The sequence below is a fragment of the Bos javanicus genome, chromosome 13, assembly GCF_032452875.1.
Source record: "Bos javanicus breed banteng chromosome 13, ARS-OSU_banteng_1.0, whole genome shotgun sequence".
Classification (NCBI taxonomy): Eukaryota; Metazoa; Chordata; class Mammalia; order Artiodactyla; family Bovidae; genus Bos; species Bos javanicus.
The window spans coordinates 12,699,609-12,717,251 of NC_083880.1; the positions used below are offsets into that span (position 1 = coordinate 12,699,609).

A 17,643-nucleotide genomic window follows, 5' to 3' on the forward strand; every position below is an offset into this window, starting at 1 on the left:
CAGCTTCAAAACTAGATCTCTGGGCCAACCCTTCAAATCACGTTCTTGCTTTCACCATGGAGCCTTCTGTTTCCCTGAAAAACAAACAAAGAAACAAACAAACAAAAAAACCCCAAGGTCAACTGATTATTGAGCTACAATTAGCTGCAAAGTGTAGTTTATGCTATATTAACAGAGCTGAGGGTGTCTCATCCTGTTTCATGGTCCATATTAAGCCAGGACAAAGATGACGCTGGGAGGAGGTCTGAGCCTCAAGAATGGGGAAAGTTTCTTGGCCCACAGACCTGCGCTGCTTGTTATTTGATATTTTTGGACTTTACAAACCAAAATGAATGCAGAAGGGGCATCAAAGTCAGCTTTCAGAATAGGTCTATTAAGTGCAGGATAAGCCCCAGCAACTAAGAGGAATGTTTCTCCAGCTGCGATGATCAGAACTCAGAACTGGGCAGAAGTCCTGCAAAAGTGTCCTGATACTCTTCCTTCACTGACTGAGTATACAGTGTCCATAAGGGGCCCCACGGGTTCTCATGCTTCTTGGTACAACGTGTTCTCCACAAACCTCAACAAATGAGAGCTGGCTTCCTTCAGGACATGCTTCAAAGGCATCGTGAGCTTCAAAATTATCTTTTTGTCCTTTGGCTTCTAAGGCAGGTGTCAACATTATACCCAACTCAATTACTGTCCTGCCAAGTCTTCAAAGAAGTCAAATATCCAAACTTTCAAGCTGCTACATTATGAACTTTTTTCAGTGGAACTGCAATTTGATGGCAAGTTGTTTAAATTTATTTTACATTAGTTTTTGGTTTAATACCACAACACACAGGTAACAATGGTCAGGTTTGTCTTGGGTGTTCAATGTGTATCTCCCAGTTAACAAGCAGATGCACTAAAATGCAGCTTCAGGGGTTCGTCATATTTCTAACATTGGATGTAATTCTAGCTGTGTTCTGAGTTTCAATATCTAGTTTGTATAAACCAGTAGTGGGGGCTTCCCTGGTGGCTCAGTGGTAAAGAATTCGCTTGCTAATGCTGGAGACATGAGTTCGATCCCTGGTCTGGGAAGATCCCACAAGCCACGAGGTAACTAAGCCCATGCACCACAACTACTGAGCCTGCGCTCCAGAGCCTGAGAGTTGCAAGTACTGAGCCCACATGCCGTAACTACTGAAACCCACGCAGCCTAGAGCCCATGCTCTGCAAAGAGAGAAGTCTGTGTGCTGCAACTAGAGAGGAGCCCCCACTTCCCACAACTAGAGAAAAGCCCACACAGCAATGAATACCCAGCAGCCATAAATAAATAAAAAAAATATAAAATACCAATAGTGAAAGGGTAGAGCAGAAAAAAGAAACTGACATTTAGTGGACTAGTAACAGAATAGGCTTCAGTAATACTCACGTACCCCCAAACGATTCAATCAGCATTTATAAATGCAAATGCCAACATGCAAGTATGCACACATGAACAAAACCATAACCTATACAAAAACACTCCTTATTGCAAGTAAGTGTATCGCATACACTTATATAAAAACACTCCTTATTGCAAATAGATGTACTGCATCAGATCAGATCAGTCGCTCAGTCGTGTCCGACTCTTTGCGACCCCATGAATCACAGCACGCCAGGCCTCCCTGTCCATCACCAACTCCCGGAGTTCACTCAGACTCACGTCCATTGAGTCAGTGATGCCATCTGCATACACCTATACAAAAACACTTATTGCCAATAACAACAAAAAAATACACCTCCTTATTTAAAAATTCAGATTTAAATTGAAGAAAGTAGGGAAAACCACTAGACCATTCAGGTATGACCTAAATCAAATCCCTTACAATTATACAGTGGACGGGCGAAATAAGATTCCAGGGATTAGATCTGATAGACAGAGTGCCTGAAGAACTATGGACAGAGGTTCGTGACACTGCACAGAAGGCAGTGATCAAGAGCATCTCCAAGAAAAAGAAATGCAAAAAGGCAAAATGGTTGTCTGAGGAGGCCTTACAAATAGCTGAGAAAAGAAGACAAGCGAAAGGCAAAGGAGAAAAGGAAAGATATACGCATCTGAATGCAGAGTTCCAAAGAATAGCAAGGAGAGATAAGAAAGCCTTCCTCAGTGATTAATGGAAAGAAATAGAGTAAAACAATACAATGGGAAAAAAAGAGATCTCTTCAAGAAAATTAGAGATACCAAGGGAACACTTCATGCAAAGACGGGCACGATAAAGGACAGAAATGGTATGGACCTAAGAGAAGCAGAAGATATTAAGAAGAGGTAGTAAGAATACACAGAAGAACTATACAAAACAGATCTTCACAACCCAGATGATCACGATGGTATGATCACTCACCTAGAGCCAGATATCCAGGAATGCAAAGTAAAGTGGGCCTTAGGAAGAATATTCACTACGAACAAAGCTAGTGGAGGTGATGGAATTCCAGTTGAGCTATTTTAAATCCTAAAAGATGATGCTAAGATGCTGCACTCAATATGCCAGCAAACTTGGAAAACCCAGCAGGGGCCACAGGACTGGAAATGGTCCGTTTTCATTCCAATTGCAACGAAAGGTAATGCCAAAGAATGCTCAAACTACTGCACAACTGCACTCATCACTGGATCATCGAAAAAGCAAGAGAGTTACAGAAAAATATCTACTTCTGCTTTACTGACTGTGCCAAAGCCTTTGACTGTGTGGATCACAACAAACTGTGAAAATTCTTAAAGAGATGGTAAGACCAGACCACCTGACCTGCCTCTTCAGAAATCTGTATGCAGGTCAAGAAGCAACAGTTAGAACCGAACATGAAATAACAGACTGGTTCCAAATTGGGAAAGGAGTACATCAAGGCTGTATATTGTCACCCTGCTTCTTTAACTTATATGCAAAAGACATCACGGGAAATGCAGGGCTGGATGAAGCACAAGCTGGAATTAAGACTGCCAGGAGAAACAGCAATAACCTCAGATACACAGATGACACCACCATTATGGTATAAGGTGAAGAACTAAAGAGCCTCTTGATGAAAGTGAAAGAGGAGAGTGAAAAAGTTGGCTTAAAACTCAACATTCAGAAAACTAAGATCATGGCATCATTGCTTCATGGCAAATAGATGGGGAAACACTGCAAACAGTGAGAGATGTTATTTTTTGGAGCTCCAAAATCACTGCAGGTGGTGATTGCAGCCATAAAATTAAAAGATGCTTGCTCCTTGGAAGAAAAGCTATGAACAACCTAGAAAGCATATTAAACAGCAGAGACATTACTTTACCAACAAAGGTCCATCTAGTCAAAGCTATGGTTTTTCCAGTAGTCATGTATGGATGTGAGAGTTGGACTATAAAGAAAGCTGAGCACTGAAGAATTGATGCATTTGAACTGTGGTGTTAAAGAAGACTCTTGAGAGTCCCTTGGACTGCAAGGAGATCCAACCCATCAATCCTAAAGGAAATCAGTCCTGAATATTCATGGGAAGGAGTGACGCTGAAGCTCAAAACTCCAATACTCTGGCTACCTGATGCAAAGAACTGACTCACTGGAAAAGACTCTGATGCTGGGCAAGACTGAAGGCAGGAGGAGAAGGGGACAACAGAGGATAAGATGGTTGAATGGCATCATCTACTCGATGGGCATGAGTCTGAGTAGGCTCCAGGAGTTGGTGATGGACAGGGAAGCCTGGCGTGCTGCAGTCCATGGGGTAGCAAAGAGTTGGATATGACTGAGCGACTGAACTGATATAAAAACACATAGGCATGTGCATAGTGTTAGTCACTCAGTCTTGTCCAACTATTTGTGACCCCATGGACTGTAGCCAGACAGGATCCTCCATCCATGGGATTCTCCAGGCAAGAATACTGGAGTGGGTTGCCATGCCGTTCTCCAGGGGAGTCTTCCCAACTCAGGGATCAAACACATGTCTCCTGCACCGCAGGCAGATTCTTTACTGTCTTCTTTAGCATCAGTCTGCTTCAGCATCAGATTTGCTTCAGCATTAGATCTGCTTCAGCATCAGTCCTTCCCATGAATATTTTGAAAGCCCAGGCATATGCATACACAAACACATAAGATTATGCTAGTAGTGATGCAGTAATAAAAATTAAAAACTACATTGTACTCTCAAAAATCCATCGTTTGGTTAGAAATATGAAAATTATTTACACTTTAGAATGCAAGACCATTCATATAAATACATATGTTGCATACACATATCTTCATATACCTAAGATACACACACACACACACACATACAGACATGTATATACACTTCAGATCTCTCCACTTATGATACAAAGTAGTGATCAATGCCTTAGAAGAATAACACGCCAATGGGGCATCAGAAGAAGAAACACAACTTCAGCTCCTACCTCCTGCTCACCTCACGAGACGGTATTGTTCCCTTAAGGGTTTGAGCATTAGGAAAACTCTAAGCCGTGGTAATGCTGGCATAAAGTGCTTGCAGAAAGATGGGTGAAAGTATGAATGAGCACCAGTTCTGAAGAGAAGGTTCCCTGGGATATGAAATACACTGTGAAGGCAAAGGCTCAGAAGATTAGAAGGCCACAGGAGATGCTAACTGCCTGCAGCATGTACATCACGAAATCTGCCAAACCTCAAAGACACACTCTGCATCCACAGATTGTAAAAGAATGGAAGAGAATGGTCCTAACACACTTCATTTTGTGTATCACTGACTGTCACACAACCCTGTGCAAAGAATATGAATCAACTGGAACCAAAATTAACCAAGAGAAAGAAAATTTTTTAAATACACATCACCGATGTTTCTTTTTATTTTCAGAAAATAGCTGAAAAGAAGATCCATGGATATAAGTATTTACAAATACATATACACGTGTTCACATATCTACTTTCCTGGAGATTTCTGGAGATGTGCCAAACTCCTCTCAGCCTCCTAGTTTGTCTAACATTATAACCCACTTCTGCAAGGGCTGAGTTGATATTTTCCTAAATGTACTACATCTAAGTCCACTGCTGACATCTTGAAATGTATGAACAGTTGAGAGAGAGAAGAAATAAGTGCTTCCGAGATATAAGGGGGACCCTGGGCTCTGGGAAGATTCCTAAGTTACCCCAGAAAAAGTTGTGAGTGATGACGGATATAAATACAGAAGAACTGGGAGTTCAGGTACAGGCAATCTTTTTTTCGAGACATGGGTCATCCCCACTGGATAGTCTTTCCATCCCCCCTGTTCATGACAGTAACATTCTGGTTATTCAGAGGCCGTGTGAAGTGGCTCAAGTTACCAAAGCCCTAGGATTTCCCATGTTCTGTCCGCTGGACAGAAAGATGGTATTCTGCGTGATGGAAGGAAAATCTGAGGAAATATACTGAAAGTGATAAGCGGGGGTTGACAGAAGATTGAGATGAACGGTCTGCACTGGTTAGAAGCTGCATGGACCCAGCAAAGGCTGCGAAGTTAAAAACAGGAAATCAGAGTCAGTGTTGGGGGGTGACTCTGTTCCAAGAACAGCAGACGTATAAATTAAGCTGCCAAGGCAGACGTCAGACACAAACAGCACAGGTGAGTTTTAGGAGACGAGTCAACACTTGAATGGGGGCAGCGGGGATTTAAGGCTACAGTGACAAGGAGGCGGGGCGGCAAGACTGAGAGGAGACAGGCAGGGTGACAAAATGCTGTCGCTGCTGACTTAACAGCATCCTCTCTGGACCACTGTGAGCAACTTGAAATGAAGAAGGTACATTATTAGATAATAGATCACTGGTTTATTAAAAAAGGGAGTGAATGGAGGAACTCAATCTCTCACTGGAAGAGTCTTCAAATTTAAGCTGTAAAGGCTGAGCTATTCTTTCTCAGCTGCTCGTTTCCGTGTGTGAAACTCGCATTTTCTTCACCAAATGAATCCATCCTAAACCCGCCTCTCTGTCTCCATTATCTCCTACTCAAGGGCTTTCTCCTATGGCCACATTATAAATAACAAAGGTCATGAAATCATCCCAATTGCTGGCTCACAGAAGTTTGGACGTGTGTCCAAGCAAATTAATTTTACAGCCAGCAAGAGACAGGACTCTCCCTCCTACCCAAGCCTCTCTGCTCAGAGGTGGGTTTGCACAGAACCTGCTGTTTCGTGGTCTATGCTTGGCTGGGGCCCGAGGTCCTCATCCCACGTTTGCATAAGTTCTTGACTGTTTCCACCACCAATCAGGTCAATTTCAAGAGAGACGGTTGAACCTGAAACGATCATCATTTATGGTCCAGCTAAGTGGTTCCTATTAGAAAGGAAGCCATTTAGATGGAAGTAACTTAGAAAACAGGGCTTCCCAGGTGGCTCAGTGGTACAGAATCAGCCTACCAATGTAGGAGACGAAGGTTCGATCCCTGGGTTGGGAAGATCCCTTGGAGAAGGAAATGGCAACCCACTCCAGTATTCTTGCCTGAAAAAACTCCATGGATAGAGGAGTGTGGTGGGCTACAGTCCACGGGGCTGTAAAAAGTTGAACACAACTGAGCGACTGGACACACACATGCACCTTGTAGAACAATCTCATGCAGCAAGTGGGGAAATCCGCCCCCGTGCTTCTTTGGGATCTCCTGTTTTTCCAAGAAACTGAAGCTTTGTCAGCGTTTTCTTCCTTCATCCTGTTCTTAAGAAACCACTCAAACTTTTCTTTAAAATGCATGCATGTGAATCCAAGGGAAATATAATGTTGTCCAAAGCTACAGAAAGTTAATTAGCAGAGGAATTTATGAAGATGAATCAGAGGGATTTTCATTCTGTTGAACATCTTCTGAAATTTCCTATACAGTTACAGGCTATACGCTCCCTGAGAGCAAGGACTGAGTATGTCGTAGGAACCACTATGTACCCAGAACTTAAAGAGTGTCTGGCCCAGAGCAGGCATCCTGAAATATGTGTTGTATAAATAAATGGGGAAAAGTGACAATGCTTTATTATATTTTCCGTCAGCCTGACATAAATGATCACTAAATTCTGGGAAAATTTTAAACACTTTAACATCACACTTCTAACTGCTGAATCACTTTCTGTCCTAGATATGAAACACCTGAAGTAAATTATATGCATATTTGGACTGCAATTTATTTTCAACGGAGCAACCTTTATCCCAACCCATTTCCATCTTTACTAGGAATAAAGAAGCTAAGTGATACCATCCTTTTCTCAAACAGGCACAAAAACATTTGGAACTAATCGCATTTCACAGGAAAGTCATGAAGAGCAAGGATGACCACATTAGGTGTGTGTAGGTGTACATGTACATAGAAAACTCTCATTTTTCAGCACTGGGAGCGTGAAATGGAGAGGAGGAGGGCGGGAAGAGGAAGGGAGAGCCCACACATCTTCAGGTTTCTCTGTATATTAGCTTCCTAATTTTCCCCACGTCTTTCAGCTTCATTAGAATTACTTTTCCAGATTAAGATCTGGCAGAAGGACACCCAGGTTGAGATCCACCACTGTCCTCATCACTGGAGAAGGCTGGCCTTCATGTCCCATGACAGAAGTGGCCGGTTCTCCTCCACAAAAAGCAAGGACCCCTCGCCTATTAAGGAATTGGCCCAATACAGTTTTCAGCACCAGAGATGTCACACAGGGTCATCACCAAACTCTCAGCCTTCACCCTCTGCCATAACCCTGTCTCAGACCTGGGCTCCCCAACCTGCCATGTCTGTCTTAGAGTCAAGGCTGTTTCCTCAGGACTATGCCTCTCAACTCCATGTTTACTTCTGATGGAGGATGGATTTTATAGCTGCTGCACAAGGGGAACAGGAATAGTGTGTGGAACGATGACCGTGAAGGGCTGACGGGAAATGCTTGAAGATGGAAAGCACGGTTCACAGAGCCTTGGAGACCTGTATGGAGGTGTGGGGCCTTGTGTGCCCACTTCATGCACCCGAGGATGGCCCTGTAGAGTGTCCTTATGCACGAGGACACTGGGGGGACTCTGGATCCTCCTGGTTGTGGGAGATGCCTCTGTGCTTCACATCTATGACTTCTACTCCACCATCCGGAACTGGAGACTCAGGGGGCAGGGAAAACAGGAAACTCCAGGGGCCAAATTTATCTACCCTCGTTTTCCTTTTTTTTCTTGGTCACTGGGAGGGAGAGCGACACTCAAAGTTGTATGCTGCAGGCCCAGAACTTACCACTGTGCTACCAGGTCCTAGGAAGGATGCTCCAATGTCCGCCCCCCACTGGCTCAGGAGTCCTGCTCCCAATGCCCACAGATCAGTTATTACTTCCACGCCAGTGACTTCAGACTCTAAAATACCTTCCTGTATTTGTGTTCAAGACTCTATATTTCCAGGGGACAAAAATTACATTTTGGAGGCTGCCAAGCTTGGCTAATGTCCATACTTGATATATACAAAGAATGCTCTAACACTTCACATGAGACAACTTTTCCCCCCAAACAGCTTGATTTTAGGGGCCCATTCCTTGGAGTTTCAAAGAAACACATCTAACACAGAACTACATTCTGAAGACATTCTGCATCACCACACCTGGGTGGCTTTCTGCAGTCGCTGTTTGGAGGGGACAGCTGGCTGCAAACCGGCAAAGAGTCAACTGATTTTACCATTTGGTTTTTTGACTTTGTCTAACAGGCAATTTCTGAACATCATAAAAGCCTTCTTAATTTGGCTCCGTATTGTGTAAAGCAGCTGTCCTTGGTTACTAAACTGATTAGTAAGTGGTTTATATTATTCTAATGGTTGCCATCTTAATTGCAAAAAAAAAAAAAAAAGAAAGAAAAGAAAAATAGTTGAGTGAATAAGGCTGCGAAATAAGGCTGCTCTGCCCAGTATTGGGGGTGGCAGGATGTTGCCTTCAGGAAGGAGTCGGGTCTACAGCCTGGGCCTTGCTGCAAAGACCCACCTTCCAAAGACACTGTTCCAAATACCACTCAATGCTATGCTGTTAAAAAATGAATGTTCCCTGTTCAGTAGCTTTCTTAAGAAAGATGATGGAAGGCAGGGTGGAAACCAAAGGTAGTTCCCAGAGATGCTGTAATCACCTGGACTCCTCACCTGGATCTGAAATGCACCAGACCCTTTAAACTGAGTCCATGTTCTGCCATGATGCTCAGCCATCCAGTGATCTGGCAAGTATGGACAAAACATGCCCCACCCCCTTCAGTCTGCACGAGCTGAGCTCTTCCTTGAGAAGTCAATTTCCTCAGTAAGAGGCATAATAATTTCCATGAAAGACATCCCTGTCATCAGAGCCTCTCTCTCAGCCTGCTGGGTTCTACACGCTCAGAATAAGACCTCCTGAAAGACAGTACTGGAAAGGCCCTTCATTCAGAGACAGCGCCATTCTTCCCCAAATGAAAAGCTCAAGGCATCAAGGAAGGACGAACCTCTCAGCACTGGACACGTTTTCTTCATCGCACTCACTGAAATGTGCAATTTATATGGATTTTTGTGCCTATTTGCCTAGTGCCTGCCTGCCTGCCTCCTTGATTTGACTATCAGCTCCTTGAGAGCACAGACCACAGCTTTGCTTTTGCTGATTCTTATTTCCCTGGCAAAGCGTTGAGTCTGGCACTTAGTAGGGCTTCAAATATTTAACAAGGAAGGGAGGGAAGAGAGAATTGGAGGGGAGCCAAAGAAGGAAGGCATGGACCCCAAGGTAGAAAATGCTACTTCCTGGCTGGCATTCTCCTAGAATTTGCCTAATTCCTTTCACGTGAACAGCCCAGACCTACAAACATGCAAACATCTTACATGCGTTCATATTCAGAAGCCCACAGAGAGGGGCCAGGCTCAGAAAATACTAAGATAGGTCTTAAAATTTTATTTCAACCATGTAATTGGACCCATCAAGGGAGAAATTGGTTTTCTATGCCTGGAAATTGGTGGGAATTTTATTATTTCTGAATTTGCAAAAATAGCATTGAGTTGAAAAGTCCAATTGTGTCGACTTCACAACTTCCCCAACCAGGTTTGGGTCTACAGTGGTGACTTCTGTCCCCAACAGCAACATGCCTTGGCAGCTAAGGCACAGAAACCGTATAGACTCTGAGCTCATTTACAGGCAGTGTGGCTACCTGCAAGCTCACGGCGGTTCTGCAGATGGACACGCTTTAAAAGCTGTTGATTCGAGAGGCACTGGTTGGCTGATCTGTGCAGTTTTTGAACTGCACCTGCAGTAATTTTGCATTTCAAGGACTGCAGGCTTCAGACAGGAGCGCCAGTGAAGGATCTGTAAGAGCCTCAGCACTCTCTCTAGAGCTGCTCCGGGGCTGGCTACAGCTCTTGTCCTTTCCCAGAGGGTAATCTAGGAAATCAAGAGCCCACCCGCCAGAGCGGATGGAGGCACTGGATGGGGTAGAGAGGGGTGGGAGTGCTGGAGGACGAATCGAGAGGCCCCAGATGCAGGAAGAGTGAAAGCACAGCCTCTTCCCATCCCCCTGCTAAATGGAGCTTTCCCATTTGCTTTCAGCTTTTTGAACAGTGGAAGCTGGTTCTTGGAGGTGGGTCTTTGGTGATGCTTAATATTAGCAGGAACATCAATCTCAAAGACTGTGGGGCCAAGAGTGTTTCTGAACATGGTGAAGGATGTCTGAAGCCCGACTTTCTCCTGGTAAATCTCCTCTTATTCAAAATGATGAAATCCTGTTAGAACATGGAGAATCTAGAGCAAAACTCAGCAAAGCATTTCTTCTCAAAGGGAGGAGCACAGGGAATGGGGACAGCCTGGCCCATTGAGAAATCTTGCTCCCTGGCACTGATAATCAGGCATCCTTTCCTTCATCAGAGTGTATATGAACAACTAAATACACAAACATTATCTCTGCAATGGCTTACACTTCTAGGTACAGAAACTTCACGAACTCAGTATTCCCTGTACCTGGCAAAAGTGCCTAACATACACAGGCTCAAAGGGTGTCTGCTGACTTGCACCAACCTCTCCCTCAGCCTGTGCATTCAGTACCATACCTGGTCCGACCAAAGCCGGCATGATCGGGAAAACTTGCTGCTGGCGAATCACAGCATAATAAAAGGAAGGACATTGACTGGGGAGTAGCCCATGACTTGGGAGAAGGCAATGGCACCCCACTCCAGTACTTTTGCCTAGAAAATCCCATGGATGGAGGAGCCTGGTAGGCTGCAGTCCATGGGGTTGCTAGAGTCGGACACGACTGAGCGACTTCACTTTCACTTTCACTTTCATGCATTGGAGAAGGAAATGGCAACCCACTCCAGTGTTCTTGCCTGGAGAATCCCAGGGACGGGGGAGCCTGGTGGGCTGCTGTCTATGGGGTCGCACAGAGTCGGACACGACTGAAGTGACTTAGCAGCAGTAGCAGCAGCCCACGACTACAGACAACTATCAAAGCGCATTAAGTTCCACTGTATGTAAACAATACCTTAATCAACAAAAGGAGATGGCAGACTTCCCTGGTAGCCCAGTGGTTGGGAATCCACTTGCCAGGGCAGGGGACGCGGGTTGGATCTCTGGTCCAGGAAGATCTCACACGCCGTGGAGCAACTAGGGCTGTGAGCCACAGCTACTGAGCCTGTGCTCTAGAGCCTGGGAGCCGCAACTACTGAAGCCCGGGCACTCTAGAGCCCGTGCTCCGCAAGAGAGACTAGGCCCCACTCGCCACAACTAGAGAAGGACCACGTGCTGCACAAAGACCCAGCCAAAAATAAAAGCAATGCTTCAAAAAAAATTAAAATGGAGGAGGAAAATCCAACAGCCCAAGTAAGTAGCACTGTCAGGATGTGAACCCAGACATCCTGCTTGATCTTTACCGAGGGAGGCTGAAAGCAGTTTTCATGCCCTCTTGGCCACTGGCATTTCTTCTATGAAAAGCCAACTTGAATCCCTTGCCCGTTTCTTTATTGGGGTTTTGGATTTTTCAGATATAACTTATGGGAGATTTTAAAATATTAAAATATATTAACTTTGTCAATAAAAAGAACCTCCAGATGTATAATACAAACATGACGTTTCTGACCACGACATTTCTCTTGAAATTGATAGAATTAGTTATTAATGGTTAGACTATGTGAGGGGAAACCATAAATTTGATAGCTGTTATAATAGAATTTTTTTCTTTTAAACAATTTTTTAAAAACGTTATGAAAGGGTCTGCGAAGAAAGTGCTTGTCACCAGCTTTCACAAGAAATTATGGATGCTGTCCTGAATCAAAAGAAATTTCCTAGCTTGCTCGGAGGGAGCTGGGTGACAGCAACCGTTCCTCAAGAAAGACAGAAGGAGGTCAAGTAAAACCTGACTTTTAGGAAGCATGTCTATTGAATTTTCCTAACTCAGTTTACTGCCCTATTTTATCAGACCCTCCTAAATATACCTGTTCAAGTTTACTCAAGGTATCTAAAATTTCAGGGTTACCAAAAACAAAAACAAAAAAAGGGACCTCTGGACTCTCAAACCTTCATTAATCCAGGGAGATGGAAGGTGTCAAGGTTTTGATGCTGCTGCTCTGGCACATCTTTTTATTAAAGAATCACGAGTCCCCATCTAGCATCAGCCTCATTTATGTATCTGGTCAACTGAAGAGTGGCCTGGGCATGTGCCTTGAGATGCTCTGAGCATCTCCACTCACCTTTCCTGATAAAGTCACCCTTGGAGACAGGCAGGGGACCGGCTCCTGCATCCTCATTTCACAGAGACTGACAGAGCAGTTAAGTGACTTGGGAAAGGTCAAACAACCAGTCGCTGGTCAGGACCAAAACAGAATCAGGTTTGCTGACCTCCTTGTTCCCTGCTCAAGTGAGGCAAGGACAAGAGAAGTGACTCCTGAGCTACACACTAACATGACAGGCTTTTAATCGTCTCATCCTTGGACAGACCGAGCTGAGGCATGGAGCTGGTTTAACGCTGTTCTTGGTACATACACATGAGAGGTTGTGGAATTGCTTGGGGAAACCCGGGGCCAAGAATCCCAAAGTGGGTAACTTCAGCTTTCCCACTGGCTAGCTTTAACCTTATGCAAAAATCAGGGGCTGCTATGGCTCAGTTCTTCTCTCTGTGAAATGGGGGACACTGCAGACTACTTCTCGAATACACCAATCTTGTAACAGAAATATGTTATTCAGGAGTGCTGCGACAGAAAGCTTTGGGGATGGAAGAGATGAATATGGTTTGGGGGTGGGCATGACACAGTGATAATAAATAAGAGAAGGCAAATTGTGAAAACACTACACTGCACCTTTGATTAAGACTGAGAACAGGAATGTGGAAGCAGCACACACTTAAATGGGGCTCACTTTTACAACTGGGCTTCGTGTGCAGCCCTTGGGCACTGCTAAAAACCAGCCCCTTTGCTGGGCACATTGGGCTTGACATGGGGCCTAATTTCATTCACAGACATGTTTACACTTCTGCAAAACCACACACAAGAAAGAGTTTTAATTACTATTTGTAGAGCATCGAAGACAATTAAGTGCTCGTGATTACCCTTTTGTTTTTTAAAAACATAGAACCAGAGTAGTAAACATTTCTTCACAGCCATTAGAGCAAAATGCCTTTTGAAGCAGAATGCTCTGAATACATTCTGCCTTATAAAAAATGTTTAAAAGGGTAGCACAGAAAAAGGCTGTGAGGCGTGACACGGCCCCATCATGTTGTGCATGCATGAGTTAGCCAGGACAAGATCAGAACCAAAGCTGAGATTAAGCCTATCCACCCGGAGCCTAGGGCTGGGAGCTCCAGCATCACACAGCCTGGGGTCAGTGGTGGGGCCGCTCCAAGGTACCTGTCTCTGGAGAGTCATCCGGTTTAAAAGTTATGTACCGCCCAGAATGGAGACTTTGTTCCCCATTTTAATGTGAACAGGGGTCATGTTCCTGTCATGATCCCATCACATCTACAGTCTTTGTTTCGATTATGAACATTAAAGAGTTACACATAAACCCCCAACAGGTCATGTGGCATGACCTCAAATGACACCCACGTCTCGAGGCAGTCTCCAGAGAACTCACAGGCAGTAATACGAAATCCAGGGAAAGGCCAAGACCCCCTTGGGCACTGCTGTCACTGGAGAACCACTGGTCTCTGGGAAGGAAGCCTGGCCCATTTCCACAGTGCTCTGCACTCTTAGAACATTTTGACTTCTGTGACATCATCATACCCACTTGGCAAATGAAAGCAACTCAGGCAACTCTTCTCAAGCCACATGGCTAGTAGATGTCAGCATTCAAGGCAAGTGTTTTAAACCAGCACACTTCACATTCAGCAAAAATCTCTTAATGGTCTTAATATAAAGGGGTGAATGGAGAGAGATGATATAAAGGAATAAAATTCATTGGGTTACAGGGACTTTATCACTGTTGTAGGGCTTTCCAGGTGGTGTGGCGGTAAAGAATCTGTCTGCCAATGATGCAGGAGACCTGGGTTCAATCCCTGGGTCAGGAAGATCCCCTGGAGAAGGGCATGGCAACCCACTCCAGTATTCTTGCCTGGAAAATTCCATGGACAGAGGAGCCTGGGGCGGGAGCAACAGTCCATGGGGTTGCAAAGAGTCAGATGTGACTGACTGACTAAGCACAAACACATCACTGCTTGTCAAAATGATTCAGAAATCACACCTCACAGGATGTGTAGGAAGAAGCATGGCTTAGTGGGTTGAACCTGGAGCCTTGAGCCAGACCACCCAGATTCAAGGCCAACTTCTGCTATTACTAGCTGTGTGATCCCGGACAAGTTCCTCATTTCTCTGGGCCTGTGTTTCCTTATCTTCAAAATGACAGTGATAATAGAACCTTACCATAAATTAACTTTTTGTAAAGCATTTAGAATAACATCTGCCATATAACAAGCGCTGTATATGTGTTTGTTCAATTAATCATTCTACTATGATGTTGCATGTTCTTCTCCAACCAGAACAAACTTGTTGATCAATTTTTAATACAGAAACACCGCCTCCCTGGTATCCTGTTAAAAGTTTCCTTGGACTCATCCCAATGCCTTTCTCAATCATGTGACCGACAGGAACACGGGGCCTCTCTCCTCATCGATTTTCAAAAGCAAACCCACCAGGACTCAGCATTCAACCTGTTCCCCAGACTTGCCAGGGTTGCTCTTCTTCCCACGCAGCTCAGAAAACCACTGACAAATTTTATCAAATAATGACACAGGTGGATCCAAGAAGACACTTGTTCCACCAAAATGGGCACTACCCCTGGGCTGGAGCATTGTGGCTCAAAATCTGCAAACCCTGCTCGTCAGAGTCTGGTTACGAACCCTTAAGCCTCAGAGGCCTCATGCATATGGTATGTATGTGAATAAACAGAGGCTCCTCACTGACAAGCCTAACAGACTCATCAGAGGAACTGCTGCCTCTTAAAAACCATCAGGCCTTGAAAAGTCAGTCAAAGAACACAGCACTGAAAAGCATCTGCTGAGGAGGAGACTGGCGGTTTACTGCCAGTTAAATTTGCATCCAGCCTGATCCTTTGATCTTCTGAAGGATGATCTATAAATTTCTGTGGTCTCCAGTTCTTGTAGAGAAGCAATTCAAACACATTATCGCAGAGACTTCAATTAAAAGAATTTTACGTGAGAAATGACTAACACCATCCCATAGGATCATGGACATTTTAAACATACTTTTTTTTTTCCTGCATTTATCTTTTGGAAACTAGTATACACAAGCACTGTGCCGGCTTCTATGGGGAAAAAGGTCCTTCCTGCTATCTACATACACCAACTGTCAGAGCACAAATGTCAGGTATATTTCAAAGGAGGGTGGTCTAAGAAGAGGAAACTCAACCTATTTTTCACTCCATAAGGGTGAAGACTTACATAAAACTGCTCCCTGTGAAAATTCTATTTTTAATCCCACTGACAGCACCAAACTGGATAAACGGTGCTGAGGCGCTAACTTGAATCTACCTATATTTTCATCATGCAATTCGGGATTTTTGTTTCTTAGGTCTATTGTTTTTCCTCCGGAGCTCAGTCAAGTGTCAGCTCTGACTTTCTGAGTAGCTTTGAGTAATGGGATCAGCTAACGTTCTGTACATGAAGAAATTCCGTATCATTCACTTCTCTAAAAATACTGCTGCCTGCCACCGGAGCCAATCAACAGTGATGAATAGCTGAAGGGACATGTAGGTCTCTAAATGTACTTCCTATCTGACAGCCCTTCAGCAGATATGGAGAATGGGTCCCTGTAACTCACACACCCAGCTCCCTCCTCCGGCAAGCCAGCCCTCTCTCTCCCTAGTGAGAAGGAGCATGTATTCTTAACAACCCAATATGTCCCACATCCCTCTTTACAACAACCCAACAGAAAGCTGTTCAGCGCCTACAGTGTCTGGTTCTCGGCAACTGCTGGGCTGGAAATAGAAAGCTGAATAAGGCACGTGTCCTTTTTTTTATCCTTAGTCATGCACAAGGCACGTGGGATCTTAGTTTTCAGACCAGGGATCGAACACGCACCTTCTGCAGTGGAAGCGTGGAGTCCCTTAACCACTGGATGGCCAGGGAAGTTCCAATAGATCCTTTTAACCCATTAAAACTTGGTTAGGAGGCGGCTTCTGACTCTCTCTGAATTAATGTTACCGTCTGAAAAAACTGAGTTTGTGTGCTCTAGACACATCTCACTGCTGAAGTTCACTGACCTCCAGAACAATCTGCAGCACAGATCTCCATACACTGACGGAGGGCCAAAGGTGTGTTTAATTGGACTCTTTACTCCAAAATATTTCTGAAGCCTCTACTCCATGCCAGAAGGTACAGGCTATCTGTTGGGAACCTAATGATGATACAAAATGGGCAACAATACATAAGGTCATTTACCCAGTAATCTGATGACCTTAAATCAAAAACCAAATAGAATTTTGCTGCAGCTGGCTATATGTTTTGGCTAAGCAGAACTGAAAAGTTCTACCAAGATGACTGCATTTTCTGCTGTGGGTGTTCAGACTAGGAAATGATCTTTTCAAGTCACAAGAAGGAAAGGGCCTTTGCGCACCTGTGACAACTAGACAGTCCCTTAATAAGGGCCTTTGCTTTTTCAAAACCCAGCACCATCATCCACTCGCTTGACTTCACACACACGGCAGTGCTTGGCTGCTCTGGCATGCCATCCGTGTGTCTGACCTGCAAGTCCTCTGCTGATGGTCAGACAGTAATACTATCAAGGTCTCAAAGTCTCCTTGGGGCCCTCTCTTGCTAACTTCTCCTCCTGCACCTCTAGCTGCTGGAATGCTTCTGAGCTCAGTCCATGGACCTCGTCTCTTCTCTGTCTCTGCTCATCCTCAGATGCTCCCACTCGTTCTCAGCACTTTAAATATCATTCCAGAAATGATTTTTTTTTTTTGCAGGTGCCAATCTAGGAAGTCTCTCATATGGTTTATGCTATTTTGCACTGACTCAACCTGTTGCAATTTAATCTTTATGACACTCACTCCAACCCCCCAAAAATAAATGTAACTGTTTCAGCCAAAAAAAAAAAAAAAGTCCAATATGATGAAACCTAAATTTGTATCTTTTGCCTTCACCTCTCTCCTGAGGTCCTGAGTTCCTGATTCATATATCTAATTGCCTACTTAATATTTGGGTGGCTGTTAGGCATTTCAAATTTATGATGATTAAACATACTATTTTATTTTAATGCCGAATGGGGAAACTGATAAGTTTTTAAAGTCAACAAACCAAAGGGAATGAGGA

The 17,643-nt window shown here is 44.3% G+C and overlaps 1 protein-coding gene across 12 annotated transcripts in view; it reads right to left on the reverse strand.

The window, feature by feature from the left end:
• Positions 1–17,643, reverse strand: part of CELF2 (CUGBP Elav-like family member 2) — a 663,065-nt gene that overhangs the window by 205,001 nt on the left and 440,421 nt on the right. The window contains exon 1 of one of the 12 annotated variants that reach the window (XM_061435721.1): positions 13,950–14,060. The exons of the other annotated variants lie outside the window; for them this stretch is intronic. Coding sequence (XP_061291705.1) covers positions 13,950–14,044 — 95 coding nt within the window. The 5' untranslated portion in view covers positions 14,045–14,060. Of the gene's footprint in view, positions 1–13,949; positions 14,061–17,643 lie in introns of those variants that run through there. 12 annotated transcript variants of the gene reach the window in all.